Here is a 15890-nt window from a genome sequence, read left to right as displayed (position 1 = left end):
TATATGACCAGTAACCTTATAGAACTTCCCCTTCGCCAAACCGTAATACACGACGTTAATGGGCTGTTTATTTTGAACTTTTTTCATTTTAGTACGGGCTCAACAAACTGACAAAGTTGGAAACTATTTTTTGGAATAGTCTTAAGATACCCAACATCCATACAGAAATTCTTCGGCACGCCATTACATATTTCATATGGAGTCTTATACAGGGTGAGCCTTCGACTCGTATTTTAACAGTAGACTTTTGAGGTCGAAAAAAACTTTTTTCTTCAACAATTTTTTTTGAAACGGTTCGGTTTAAAAGATACAGGCTGTTGAAAACCCATGAAAAAATGTTATTTTTAGTTCTATCTGACGGTTTAATCTCATGAAATGAATTTCGCACTATAGTTTTCCACTTATTTAATTAATCTTTTTCGAATACTTGATATCTCTCACGTCTTTCAGTTTTTTTCATTATGACCATTACGTACCATAAACATACCAAAAGTTCAAAGTATCCAACTCTTGAAACTTAGTTGGAAGCTACCTAATGAATATTTGAACGTTTTGTAAAATAAAATTATTCCTTATATTTTCTCATATAATGCGCCGTTTTCGAGTTATTGGTGAATAAAAAATATCTGTGAAATTCGAAAAATTGGGTACTTTTACCGAATGCAACTCTTTTTAAGAGATCCACAGATGTGTAGTTTCACAGATTTAGCTGGTTGTTATTCTGGTTGAATTTCGTTCTTTCAGGGGTGGCACAGCTCATTACGAAGACTTAAAATGGATATAACTGTTTATCAGGACCGAATCGGAAAAAATTGTTTTTTTTGACCTCAAGAATCTACTGCTAAGAAATTTGCATGAATCAAAGAATCACCCTGTGTAGACTAGTATTTAATTTTTGCTAAACATTATACATTATGATGAGAAATTCGCACATTCTGTAATTTTTTTTTTATTTTGGATATTTTTCTATTAAATTTCTCAAGGAGCGTCCATTATTCCATACTTTGTGCTGAAAGAAAAAATTTAATCTGTATTAGGTACCTACTCTCTACTATTACTTGTTATCTTTTTCTAGGACTAGAGGCCGAGTTTTCATTTTCTTATTTCCAATTATCTCACAGATATTTGCAGACATACGATAGCAGGAAATTTGACAGTATCATTTTCACTATTTTTTTCGGATGCGACTTCTCTTAATAGTTAATCCGCGAGTAAATCTTCTTGGAAATCTAAGTTCGTAGAAAGGATTTCGAAGGTATTTCCAATTTCCAGGAGCATGTTGATCCAAATCATCAAGTAGTGGGGTTGTACAGTGTGCATTTTAGTAATTTTTATCCAAGTTCTTATCACCCATGACATTTTGGATAAACATATTCCCAGAAATATTATCGGTAAAAAAGTAACCTTTAATGTCCGCCTAGATATCCAGATTTAAAACCATTGGATTTTTTCCTGTTGAGTCATTCGAAATTCACTTTGAACAAATCTCTTGGGTAGTTATGTCAGGTCTTTTCAATGTATTCTCTTGTTTGCAGTTATAACTACGAAGGTCCGGGGGCAGCAAAATTGTAACACGGCCTTTATGCAGTGTGCACGCCCTCTATCTATACTCACAGACTCCGGGCTAAGCTTCGTCACCACCAAGGAAGACCTAGATAGAACATGTCCGTAAGTATCACATGTCATTATTCGTATTCGTAATTAGGTTCTATGGTTTGTCGGTTCGAATGGATATTTCCACGTCCAACTAACGCTGGAAATCACTGCTTTTTATCCGATTAAAATGCGGTTCACTATCGAAACTAGTTTGCCAGGAATTAGATTTGGGTGAGTGGAATTTCGTATTGGAAATTATGACTGATAGATGTGTGGATTTAGTTTCATTGAAAAATTTGCACAATCGGTTTTTCACTGCCCAATAAACACAGATACGTGGAAGTAACGTTGAGTTCTTCAAGTAACGCTACGTTGAGAAACCGGCAAAATGTCGTTAGGAAATACGTTTCGTTCTAGTGGTACAGTAACGTAGCGGACAATCTTTTTGGAATGGAAATTCTACGAGAATATAACGTTGCCATTCGATTGAAATAACGTTGCTACAATACGAAATTCAAATGTTGATTCTAAAATAAATATTTTTTTTTTCCTGCCCAGCCCCCACTAGTCTTGTTAAAGTTCCCATTAGCCAACATTATATCTCTTCCCACAATAGGTTTATCGAGACAACCGCAAACATCCATCACCGCCGGGATTCGAACCTGCTACCTCTGGCGTCCTACCCTACATCGCTGCCCACGAGACCATATACGTTGAGGAAGTTCGCTAAAGAAACGTTTCATATTGGTGACTACAGTAACGAGTTGTTGAATGGTATCGTTTTCAACGTTAATTCAATGTTTCTCACTTCCTATTGAATACACGTTGAGGGTGCACTAAAATAACAACGTTTCATGTTAGTGGATTCAGTAACCAGCTTGATCATAAACGTTGATTATATGTGAAATCAACCTATGGTGGAATTTAGGTTTCGAAATAACGTTACAAAATTCAACGAGTAACCTTGAATCAACGCCCCCCACCACATATAAACGTATAATACACGTGTATGTGTTTATTGGGTGGAAAGCCACCCCATAATATTTCCGTCACTCTTTCTTATTTCTGTTGCTTTGTAATAATGACAAAATGCCACAATTACCCTAGTACCCTACAAAACAATAACGAGATAGAGCTAGAGGTATCTGCACTTTACTTTGCGTAAGCCACTGTTCAACTGAAAAAATGTCAATATAACTCAAAAAACTGAATGATAATAAATACAAATCCACTAATAAAAACAACGGTGTCAATATCATCTCTCACAATCTTTCATATTTGTTCATGTCTTGCAGCGCCGTATACGGTAGTTAAAACGTTAATGATGTCATGCTCTCTCCATTACCTTAAACAGATACATGGCAAATATAGAACAGAGTTAAAAATATGTTACGTAGATATCATGGAGCGGGAACATGACATTCACAAAATGTGAATTTCTCATACATCACGGGAACATCCCAGATATCGTATTAGACATGTGATGGTTACAGAAAAATAATACATAACAAAGTTCCCTATTAGATCTCTCAAGATAACATGACAGATATATTACTGGTCATCTGGGAATATACACAAACTGAAAAGAACGGTTTCGGGATTATTGTCCCTCATCAGTACAGTGCAGTGTAACACATCTCAACTGGAGGATAATGCGCCACCTGTCCCACCAAGACTGAACCCAACTTCACTCACTCTGTAGAATCCTACAGCCGTCAATGAGCCCCAAACAATACCACAAGACCTGCAGCCTTGAGTATTAACTGAATACTCAAAGCCTGCAGTCAACAAAAGTAGGTACACCTATTCGCCGAGAGTCTGCAGGAGACTATAAGGGTTGGCACGCATATCTGAAGGCGCTATTGTAACAGCGAAACAGGTGTCCTTTTTGTGAAAATCATATAATCTATTTTTTAGTTTTTGGTATCGGCCACATCAATTCAATATTTGAAGTAAACTGGATAACTGGATCAATCCTAGGAAATGTTTGGAATAGGTACGTCAGCATTTGGACACAATTCACAACAATGCTTTGACTGTTCGTCCGTAATGAAAGATGCACAACCACCAAAGTGATGTACCACTAATATAAAGCCTTAGGAGAAGGATTTGCGTCAGATAGAATTCCATGAACATGGAAAGATCAATCAGAATAAATCAATATAATATTCCACCTTAACCGCAGGAAAAGCAGCTTACCAACGCAACGTTCAAAATAATAGTTCTAAAAATTCCCTTTCAAATCATGAACATCCTAACAGCGATCAGGCAGCTTTTCATTCAGGGAATTAATCCGTATATTCCTAGATGACTTGGGTGATTCCAACCGGTACCTAGTTCGGACGCATCAGCTTATCAACTTTAAGTATGCAAGCCCCAATTGACTCTGATTAACCCAACCAACTTCTGAAACTACTTAACTATTCCAGGAAATGCTCCGAAGTTCGGACGTGTTTATTCGTAACACATCTTTATTGGTTTTAGGGGACGCAATAGGAAGAAGGGGTTGAGAACTACAAGGTTAATAATTACGTAGCTTCAATTCGTAGAGTGAATTACAGGTTTTACATCCATAGTTACTGGTAGTTGGCAGGAATTCGATATTAACAGGAATCCTGAAATTGATTGCGTAACAATAGATGTAATGGAGTGTACTCACTGATAGGTTAGAATTATGGATAATATGTTGTTTGTTACTTGCTAATACATGGTAATTGAGGAGATATTCAGTCCGTTTTTGTGTTAACTGTTGACGGCTTCAAAATATTTCTACAATAGAAATAATAGGTTCAATCGACATCTATGCTGTATTGAATAATAGTTGGGGAGCTCAAGAGGAAAATTCGGGATTTACTCGAGCGTGTCAGATTAATATAAGAGGAGATACCTTGGACACTGTATAGTACCTCTATCAAGAATTAGATTCAAGAATAACGGACAAAATATAATCTGACAGTTTAATCAAACCGAAACCATAAAAATTGGCCATAAAGGTCACAAAAATAAGTTTTTCTGAATTATCTCCTCTTCTGGGCTTCAAATTGTTCTCACATTCATTATAAAAGTTGTAAAGCATAACAGTTTTTACAAATTTTGTCCGGAGCAATTTTTTCTACGTTCGAACGTTTTTGAGATATAGGGCGATGAATGAACATTAGACTGGGTTTCTACATTGACCTTGTCCTATCGCATGTGTGGCTAAGCTCCTACATCTAATCTTCAAAATCCACTAGGTCTCCACGACGCTCGAGTAAATCCCGATTTAGTATCGCTGGCGCTCCAACTATAAGTGAAATATAATAATATAATAAATATTGGGGAAGGCTGCTGGAATCACTAAAAACTCATACAAAGATGTTCAACAAGTGGGGATCTTTGAATCATGATTTGAAAAGATGTTGATGTGAATTTCTAGAGATTCTGAAAGGATCTGTCGTAAACTCCTGTTATCTCAGTTGCTTGTCAAGCTTTAACTCGCGAGATCTACTTCATTTGCAGGCTTGCTGTCGTCTACATAACTCTAGCGGCTCTACGAGCATAACCATCCTTTCCTTTGATGTACCAACAACAAGCCGCGCCATTCAAGCCATATGCTCCTGCGCTTGTCTCTCGGCTTGAGCTTTCGTCCGAATTACTCGTAAGCCACCCGTGTTACACAAGCACGAGCACGAGTAGTGTGGACCGGCCTTAAGAATCACTTGATATTGCTGTTAAAATTATGCCCAGATTCTTTCAAATATGCTACATATGTTTAATGTATCCTGTACATACGAGTAGTTAGACCTTCATGTTGATGATGACCATTGCCATATTCAATATTTCTTAATTAAGAATTCAGCATTCATTTCAAAAAGTTTATTATTAAGTATAATGATACGAAAACGCCATAATTTAATCATACGTCCATTTTATATGAATTTCTGCACGACATTTATGGCAAAAGAGCATATTAGTGAAAAAACAGGCGAAGTTAACGAAAATAAATTGTTATCAGAGCCGCAATGGTTATAGGTCATACTCATTTACATTCACATTTTTCACATGATAGGGAAATAGGAACAGCTAGGCAGCTGTGGAAGCTCAGGATGAATGTTGATTGAATTAATTTTGAAACGGGAAAAGGCTATTCGAATGAAAATTGTGTATTTTTCTGGAAATACAATGATAACCCTCATTCTTTATACGCGGAAAATATAAAAAATGTGCTACAGGGTTTACACATGAGAAATATGATCCTTGATGTAACAGAGAAGATAATTCCATTGAAGGTAGGGATAAATTATGGAACCAAATAAATATCTTCAATACCAAAATGACGATTATTTGAAACTATGCAGATGAGTTAAATGATATTTCTTGTTACTACCTTCATTTGAATATGCCTATCGCAAATTGATGCATTTTATGACCAAAGTTGATAGGAATATATCTTCATATTTTGACCTCTAGAATCACTCCCTGAAACATATAAAGGATAAATCCTCACACCTTGTAATACTACAATGTAGTAAGAGATAAGTGAATAAATTTTAAGAATATAAGGTATATTAAGCAAAAGATTTGAGCACTAGTACGAGAGCTAGCAACGTCGAAAGAACAAGAAACTTAGGAAGGCTGATTTTTCAATAAATGATTCGTTAGACTCACTCGAACAGAAAACGACACCTCTGGCAGGGTATTGCTAAATGTCTGGCAGACGCCATTTTTTATGAAGAAAATATTGAAATTTCAAACCATTTCAGAATGACTGAAATATTGATATTATATTATTCAATTTTCAAGAATAAAACTTGAAATTGGCAGACATTAATTCGGTTGCTGAAAGAACGCTGACGCCCTCAGAGGGCGTCAATGATTTCTTGACTCTTTTGCGATCATTCATTTCGCAAGTGCCCTGTCCTATAACGTAGTAGGTATTTTGAATTTTTAGGGCGTCTGCCTTCCTTTGGCAACCGAATTGAAGTCTGCCAATTCAATGTTCCACTCTAGAATATCTAAATAATATAAAATCAGAATTTAAGCCTTCCTGAAATGGTTTGTAATTTCGCTATTCTAATCATCAAAAATGGCATCTGCAACGTCCCCCAGATGGCAGAGTTGTCGTTTTCTGTTCCAAGGAATCATATATTGAAGATTCAGCCTTCCTAAAATTCTAGCTCGTAAATTTTGCTAGCTCTTAGACTAACCCCGGGTTTCCTAAAGCTTGATTGGGGAATCAACGCTTGATTGACGAATAGACGTCGATTTATTTTCAATAATAATAATTAAGTCATGATCATTCAGAATATCATTCTCGCATCAAATTATGATGTTCATACGTTCATTCAATTATTCTCAATTGTTTCTTCTTCAATTTATTCAGAAATGAAAAAGTTTCAGTGATTGTGTTTTAAAAATCGAGTGTCGACTGTGAAGTCGTTGATCGGGTGATCAAAGTTTAATGAAACCCGCTCTAACTGTGGCTTTCCTATCAAAATTTATAATATAATAGACTTCATTGTGAATCACCCTTTATAAATAATTTTATTTTTGTGTGTATATTATACTATCAATTTTGTTATTCCATATTCATCACTTATGCATTTCTATCAATTACCGGAACACCGAGCAGCGACTGTATACTTTCGCGAAGAAAGAAAGAAAATTTACCCACCTACCCTTCACTGATTGCCCCAACTCAAATTTATTCATCTATAAACATAATTCACGCCTCACCGTCCGCGAGTTGTCGCTGAAATCTTACCCCTCTCGCGTCTTCATTAATTCCCGACTCGGATTCTCCGTGCGGAAGCAAAAGGAAACAATAAGTTGTCCGGAAAAAGAAATTCTCCCATGAATAAAAATAAAGTTCGGTCGCATATAAACTGGATGATTAGTTCCGCGGATAGATCAGTTGCGAAAAATGAGGGATGTAATTGGAAAAAGTTTGGCCGCTTCCTTATTGCTTTCTCGCTGTTTCAATTTACGGCATATTTATGTGGAATATTGTACCGTTTCTATATTTCGCTGGGGGGTTCGAGCTCAAAATCATCCGTTGCATGTTTTGTTCTTTCAACCACAGAAATATCGCCTGATATTATCATGCTTGTTGGGATGTGGCTTTAATTTTGTTTTTACGTTAAGACTCCATATCCTCTTATTTCATATCAAATAATGCAATCATCAGCCGGTTCGCTTCTAACATAAGCCGCATCAGCTAGCGACCAAGCCCTTAATGTAATGCGTCATGACATGCGACATAAGTTGAATGCGGCACACGAGCTTTGGGCATACAGGGTGTTTTCAAAGGTTAGGCCTTTTTTTGGCAGAAGGTAGAACTCATCAAAAAAAGTCGTTTAACCAAAAATTGTCTATAGAAAATATCCAAGATTACTGAGATACAATGCCTAGAAGTTCCACAAAATTTCATTGAATTTCAAGTACGGGACTGTGGACGGTGAATCTGGCATCGCAAAAACTAAACCAAACATAAACATATGGTTGGACAATTAATGGTTCAGTACCAAGTTCATCGGATTAGACGCATCAGGTCACTTTTGAGAGAATCATAATTGTTGTATCGTGCAATTTAGGGTGAAAAAAAATGTAGAAAATCGAGACAGTTTCTTGAAAGTGCTTATGTTAGTTATGTTGAAAAAGTGCTATTATATTTCTTCATTTCATCCCATTTTTACTACGATTGTTGGAATGTTCGAGCAAGAAAATTGTGATGCCCATTATGAAAAAATTTGTGAATAAATTAGACGAATTTATTAGTGAGATTTTTAAGTCTTATTCTATTTTTTACACTTGTGCCCTAAGTATCTTCTGTCAGTTGGTATCGTAATGAGCCATTTCATAAAATCTTGTAAGTTACTGAAAAATCATGAGAACAATTCGGCAATCCTAAGTTTCCATTGTCATTACCACTTAAATATCGAACGAGCCAATATCCTAAACGAAACCACATGGTCGAATCAGGACATAAGTTTTTTCCACTGCTTTGCGATAATTCAGCTTACAGACGGTCTAGGGTCGTATTAGGATCTATTTCAGTAGTCATTTTCAATTTTTTTCAACTTTGTCATTTTGAAAGTTTTGCATAGGTGATTTTTGAAGAAAACGCTTCATTTTGACCAGTTCTACCTTCTGTTGAAAAAAAGCCTCACCTTCAAATTCACCCTGTATTTTGTCTACCGACCAATGATCTCTTGATCAGTTTATTTCTTCTTGCACACTGTCGTTCTTTGGTATTTGGTTTAACCTTGGTTTTTTGAACTGAGCTCTCGGTCTCCTTTTATAAATTCTCATTCTTCTTCTGACCTCCTTCGGATCATCGTCCACTAATCTGCTAGCTCTTCATCTGGATATTCCTTTGGTGATAACTTTTCTACTTGCCTCTTTAGTCACGATAAATCTGTTCGTCCATCTTGTTCTTGTTGCCTGAATTCTTTCGATATGACTCTTTTCTGCGAATACCCAAGCACCTGATCTAACGTCAGTAGAATTCTAGCAACGGCTATGATTATCAACCGTTTAATCGCTGCCTTGTTTTTATTACTGAATTGTTACGTCAGTCCTTGTTCGAAGATAATACCTAAATACTCGATTTCTTCCCCATCAATCTCTCAGTTTTTTCTTACGAAATATTATTATTTGAACCGAAGTCGTTGTGGCTCAGTTAGCCTTCCGGGAACTGCGACTATGTAGATCTTTTGTTCTCTACCCTACTCATTCATAGGAACCCAAGGAAGTTGTCAATGGATAAAACCGACAACATCCTAAGAAGCCTTGGCTTACTTCGTGAGTATCCAGGACAGGTTTCTCCATATGGATGGTTCTTAGTCCAGCCAGCTCTGGACACCATGTGTGACTTCCCCATACGAAATATACTATCACGAAGATCAGCATGTGACAGCTTGAGCAGCTTTGTGGTATAGGTCGATGAAATCATCACGAATTTCTTTGACTGAGTAAGTGCAGCAGTGTTTCTCCAGAGGGTTATTCTGTTGCTCAACATTGGAACTTTTCCAAACCTACAGAAAGGCTCAGGTCCAGCAGGTGTTAACCTTGATGCCTTTTTTGCAAGTTTATCGAATTTTTCATTTCCTTCAACACCACAATTTCCTGGTACCCATAGTAGAGTCACTCTATTACCTCTGGTCAATTGCTTTATGGTATTACGTCACTCCCATGTCAGCAGAGATCCCTGGCAGTGTGATTCCAGAGACCTTAGGGCTAGTGCCGGTGCCTCTATGTGATTTTGATCCATCAGTAAACCATGTGGATGACTTTTTGTCATCATTGTTTATGTGATTTATGAAATGATATCGCCTGGTTCTTCTTACCGTTGAGCTTCATATTGTACTCAATACACCGACAGCTTATTGAGATTTTCTTCTTAGGACTTCTGGCTTGCGATGTCGAATTGTTATTCCAGTGTCGTGACAATACATTTTATACATATCGGCCTGTATTTTTGACGTGATTTCTTTTATTTACCTAGTTGGTTGAACACTATGACTTCTGCAGTTATCCATTTTTTCGGATAGTGTTTAATCCTCTTTATTCACTTTGTGAGGGCAGCTATACCTTGTCTGTGTAATTTCTCCAACATAGTATTCGTTATTTCATCACTTCCAGATACATGGCGTTCGATATTGATTAGTGTGATTAAAACATAAATAAAAAGTGTCACAGTAGCCACGCCTCTGGTGCTTGAAGAATCTTCAATAAAAGAGATATTTTTCTCTATGTCGTATTTAATATGTCGAATTATACGATTTAATAATACTATAATATTTATCTTACAGAAACTTCCAAGAAGCCCTCAGATGTATCAGAGCCTACACGCGACGATGTATGAGCTACGAACAGAGAAAACACTTCAAGAAACTGTTTCATGGAACTACATTGATGGTCCACGAGTTATGCAAAAACGGAACATACCAAGAAGGTAGGTGTCCCTCATGGCTCTAATAAAATCACCATCAATTGTTCCAAAAAACCCCTTTCGACCAAACCATCAATTATACGAATTTCTTGTTCGCCACTCTTATATTTGAAATTCCAATGGTATATTTCCAGAATACCTCAATTACGCACCATGCATGAAGAATGTGGAGAGTCAAACGAAAGTTTGCTTCAACAAGTACGCAACAGCTATGCAAGACATTCAGACCAAAACAAATCTAGAAGAAGAACGGGAGGAGATCTTGGACACAGACATTTTCATGTACGAAAAAAGAAAAAGAGAAACCGCGGATAAGGGTATCAGAGATGTCTGCTGGTGAGTATTCTCGTATTTCTGAATTCGTTCGCATATTTACAGTTTGTAGTTAGTTTTCTGGTAGGCTTCATGGCTGAAATGGATCCATACTTCATAATGTCATCCTGACATTCCGGTAAAATATGGATTTCATTTGTCACTCGGGGACTCTGACATATAACATTTATGAACATGATGATCGTATATGAGAATCAACGAACCGTTGAAATTATATCTGTTTTGTTCACTTCTTGAAATGAAAATATTTTCAATGATTTTTTCTTTTCCCTACGCTAAAGAACCATGATGAAATGAATTTTATAGATTACCCTTCGCTCTATGATTCGAATCGTTCTAACCTCACTTCTGCCACACTGACGTCGATTTGATTACATTCGCGTTTGGTAGACGTCAATATTTTAATTTTCTCGGACCCTTTTTGGTCTTTTCTGATCTGGCCTCTCAGAACCTTCTAAATCAGCTGATTTCCCCTCCTCTTGCCTCTGCCACTCGCTGCTTAGAAAATAAGTTCCTATACAGGGTGTATTTAAAGGTGAGGCATTTTTTAAAAGAAGGTAGAACTGGTCGAAATAAATTGTTTCACCAAAAATCACCTAGGTATACAGGATCATCTGTGATCTTAATTATAGAAAAGCAATGTATAACAACTCATCTAAGTAGTGTTGACTGAATCAACCATATGCTTTGGTTCGATTTTTGCGTCGGGTTAAAAATGCAAACTAAAGATTGCCAATTTTTTCTCATCATACAGGGTGAATCTTTGACTCGTACAAATATTTTAATAGATTCTTGAAGTCAAAAGGAACACTTTTTTCCTTTACAATCGAATCGGCTCGGTTTAAAAGCTACAGGCTGTTGAAAAACCTCTCACAAACGGTTTTATATTTCAGAACACAGTTTTTCATTTATTTGAACACAAGATATCACCCATCTCTTCCAGTTTTTTCATTAGGACCATAAAACCATATGAATTCCAAAAATTCAAAGAACCCAACTCTTGGAACTAAGTTGGACGCTATCTAATGAATATTTAAATTTTCTGTAATATGAGAGTATTCCTCATATTTTCTTGTATAATGCGTCGTTTTCGGGTAATTCGATGTTTAAAAATTAAAAAGTATCTGTGAAATTTGAAAAATTCGGTACTTTGGCGAAATACAACTCTGTTTAAAAGATGTGTAGTGTCACATATTCAGCTAATCATTCTGAAGGTTATTTTGTTTCTACAGGGGTGGCTCAGCTCATTATGAAAACTTGAAATGGCTATATCTTTTTATCAGGGCCGAATCGGTAAAAATGGTAAAGAAAAAAGTGTTTCTTTTGAACTCAAGAATCTACTGCTGAAATATTTGTACGAATCAAAGACTCACCCTTTGTAGTAACTTCAACGATTTTATGAAATGGCTCATTTCAATAACAACTGACAGAAAAAGACTTAAAACACATAAAAGAATTAGCATATTAATTCAAGAACTCAACAATAGAATTCGTCCAATTTATTCAAATTTTTTTCACAATTGTCACCACAATCTTCTGCTTGTTTCCCCCCTCCAACACCCGACGTACAAATGGGCTGAAATAGGGTAGCAAAAATAGCACTTGGTCAACACGAGCGCTTTCAATAAATTATTTAAATTTTCCACCCTGTTTTCACCTCAAATCGCACGGTACAAAAATGTTTTCATGTGAACCGACGCAATTAATCAGATAGACTCGCATGTACTGAACCATCGTCGGTTCAGCCATATGGTTGTGTTTTGTTTAGTTTTTCCAATACAAAAATCGCCTTTCCAGTCTCGTACTTGAAGTTTAATGAAATTTTGTAGAAATTCCAGGGGTTACAGCTCCGGCATCTTGAATATAAGGCAATTTTTGGCGGAATGTCTTATTTTGATGACCTCTGTCCTCTGTCTTCTCCTTCTGAAACTCTTTAGGGTGTTTATTTCCAGTACCTGAAATCAATTAAAAGAATAATTGATTTGCTCCTGCGTAAATTCTTGCACTAATTTGTCAGGAACAAATCAGATAGAAAAAATTGCTGCCTGACAATGAACGAAAAATGAAACGACGAATTCTCAAAAAATCTTCTAAATTGTAGTTTCTCAATAGAATTAATTTGTCAATAGACGGAGACAATTTCAATCGATACCTCTAGCTTCTGCCATAAAAAAGAATCAATCACCTTCGAAAACACCCTGTATACTGAATATTTTTGAAAGTAAAAATAGGTTATACTCCTTCTGAAGCAAATGATGTATTTTTTATGAAATATCTTTTGAAACGTCACATTTTGAAGTAACCATTTCAACCGTTTCCCAAAAAAAATTATTTTAAGCACTTAAAAATGAAAAATATTTAAAATTTAAAGCGGTTCATTTCAATTCCACAAGTTGGCAACAACGACTGAAATATGCCTTGATAATAAAGGACAACAAATACATTATCTTGATGAGATAGACAAAGATGGCTGTCTATGAAGTCTGCGACGAACGAAGAAGGTCGTAAAATTTTATGGGATTTTTATGGCCGGTTGCTGTTGAGGCTCGCCAGTAAATACGCGCCTCTAAATCACCAGCTGTTATTTTATAAACAAGCTGATCGGATATTGTTTTTTTTATTTTCTAGTAGGCGCTGTTGCCAAATCGTAAACTTGAAACCAAGCGTTTTAAATTTTAAAACCTCATATTTGAAGAACGATTTTGAATAGTTTCGGCGGTGCATTTGAAAAAATCATGAATGAAACTCATAATTATTCAGTTTAAACTTGCATATGCAGTGATAACCCAAATTGAGGAGAATTCTTCATTGAACAGCATGTTTTCTTCTGTTCTTCATTGGTCAAATTGAATTTTGTTGATAATAGATGTTAGTTAGTTAGTTTTTTTCCCTTTCAGGTGAATGTTTCTTGATTACTTCAAATGTCATACATCATATTGCAATTATCAAAAAAAGGTTTCATCGAATTCAGTTCTGATGTTTTGGAAATTTAGCGAAAACAACGTCATAATATCCTTTCCATTTAATGCTCCTTTTGTTGTGAAAATCTATAGCCCTTGCTATCAAATTAGGTCCAATTAATACTTCGGAGTAGAATGAGAGTATTCTGATAGTTGGATTCGCAAGCATGCCATTAAATAGCTTATATTCCGGTTTCATTAAACCAACCACGTCCTGACCTTATCTGCCTCCAGTTCAATTCCACTACCACCAACGCAGGAGCCACTTCGAAAAGTGGCGGTTAAATTGTGTTAAATATTAATTTCAAGTAGATAAACAGAGCATCGGCGCGGCCTACATTTGAAGTACCTGCCCTTCAAATTCGACTTAATGAAAAGTTAATGGACCGTAAGGCTCGAGATTACGGGCGCCCTGTGCTGGCCCAAGCCAAAATTCATATTAGGAAATCGCCCTTGCATACGTCTGCAAGAGGCTGTTATCGGAAAAGCACCTGGAAAAAGTGTAATTACGGCGAATAAGGTCTGGGAAATGTTACCCGCTCCTCTCATGGGAAAAGGGGTGCGAAGTGGGGAATTTTTGTTCCACGATTTATCTCTACTATTATGTAATTTTAATGAACCCCCTTTTTCCACTAAAAAGCTGGACCTTGTTACTAACATTCTTGGCAAAATTGACTTTTTTATGTTGAGTTCTGCTTTCACATGAGCACCATAATTTCCGAGACCATGAAATCTACAGAAACGCTCATTTCCTCAAAAAAAAAAAAAAAAAAAAAAATAGTTGAGTACATGTAGGTTGCAGTTGCCAAGAGGTAATTTCAGAATTTCAAGACAAGACAAGAGATTTCATGTCAATACAATAAGTTAACTTTTGTCAAGAAAACAAGAAATCTTGAAATATCTTGCTTAACCATGTATACGCTGAGACGTGTTTATTTGTAAAAAAGCATATTTAAAAATGAAATATCACATTTTTTGCTAGTAAAATGTGAATTGAAAATAATTAATGATAATCTTGTTGAAACTCCAATAGGGAATACTCCTTCTGACAAGAATGATGTTTTTTTTATGAAATATCTTTTAAACGTCACATTTTGAAATGACAATTCCAGCCGTTTTCCCAAAAAAATTATTTTAAGCACTTAAAAATGAAAAATAAAAATGGGTTTTTAAAATTTAAAGCGTTTCATTTCGATGGCACAAGTTAGCAACATCGACTGAAATATGCCTTGAGGACAACAAATAAATTATCTTGATGAGATAGACAAAGATGGCTGTCTATTAAGTCTCCGACGAACGAGGACGTAAAATTTTATGGGATTTTTATGGCCGGTTGCAGTTGTGGCTCGCCAGAATGTAGGCGCCTGTAAATCAACGACTGTTATTTTATAAACAAGCTGATCGGACATTGTTCTTTTCATTGTCTAGTAGGCGCTGTTGCCAAATCGTAAACTCGAAACCAAGCGATTTAAATTTTAAAACCCCATATTTGAAGAATAATTTTGAATAGTTTCCGCGGTGCATTTGAAAAAATCATGAATGAAACTCATAATTATTTAGTTCAAACTTGCATATGCAGTGATAACCCAAATTGAGGAGAATTCCCCATTTGAATCTAGATTTGAAATTTTTACTTTCAGGCATTAACCTTTTTTATGTTTATGAAAACATGGTATGATTCTGGCTTATTTATAATTTTCGCCGTTGGTACTTACGTACACCTGAATTTCGAAAGAATTTCTTTCTTTCAGTGTTGCCACTAGTACAGGGTGTCCGAGTCAAAGTGTCCGTTTACGTTATTGCGGAAACTAAACTAGAAACTTGAAAAAAAAGTTGAACACAAAACTTTGAACTTTTATTTTTTATAACCCACCTTAATACAAGGTGCTCCGTTTGTTCCCTGTTATTTTCAACTTTCTTATTTTAAATGGAACAACCTGTATATTATTGCATTTTTGAATTCCTTGTCAAATTTTAGGGTAACTTTGGTATGACAACCATGGTCCTATATAGCACCGATTCTGAGATATTCGACTTTTTCTAAAGTTATCTAATGAATGTACCGAAAC

At 36.0% G+C, this 15890-nt stretch overlaps 1 protein-coding gene across 1 annotated transcript in view; it reads left to right on the top strand.

Annotated features, from left to right (window-relative positions):
• LOC123317002 overlaps window positions 1-15890 on the top strand; it is a 107705-nt gene that overhangs the window by 75316 nt on the left and 16499 nt on the right. The window contains exons 2-4 of the mRNA XM_044903336.1: window positions 1536-1668; window positions 10389-10531; window positions 10663-10864. Coding sequence (XP_044759271.1) covers window positions 1536-1668; window positions 10389-10531; window positions 10663-10864 — 478 coding nt within the window. The remainder of the gene's footprint in view (window positions 1-1535; window positions 1669-10388; window positions 10532-10662; window positions 10865-15890) is intronic.

This window comes from Coccinella septempunctata, chromosome 7, assembly GCF_907165205.1.
Source record: "Coccinella septempunctata chromosome 7, icCocSept1.1, whole genome shotgun sequence".
NCBI classification, from domain to species: domain Eukaryota; kingdom Metazoa; phylum Arthropoda; class Insecta; order Coleoptera; family Coccinellidae; genus Coccinella; species Coccinella septempunctata.
Note: the sequence above shows the minus strand (reverse complement) of the source record. Positions and strands in the feature narration are given on the sequence as shown.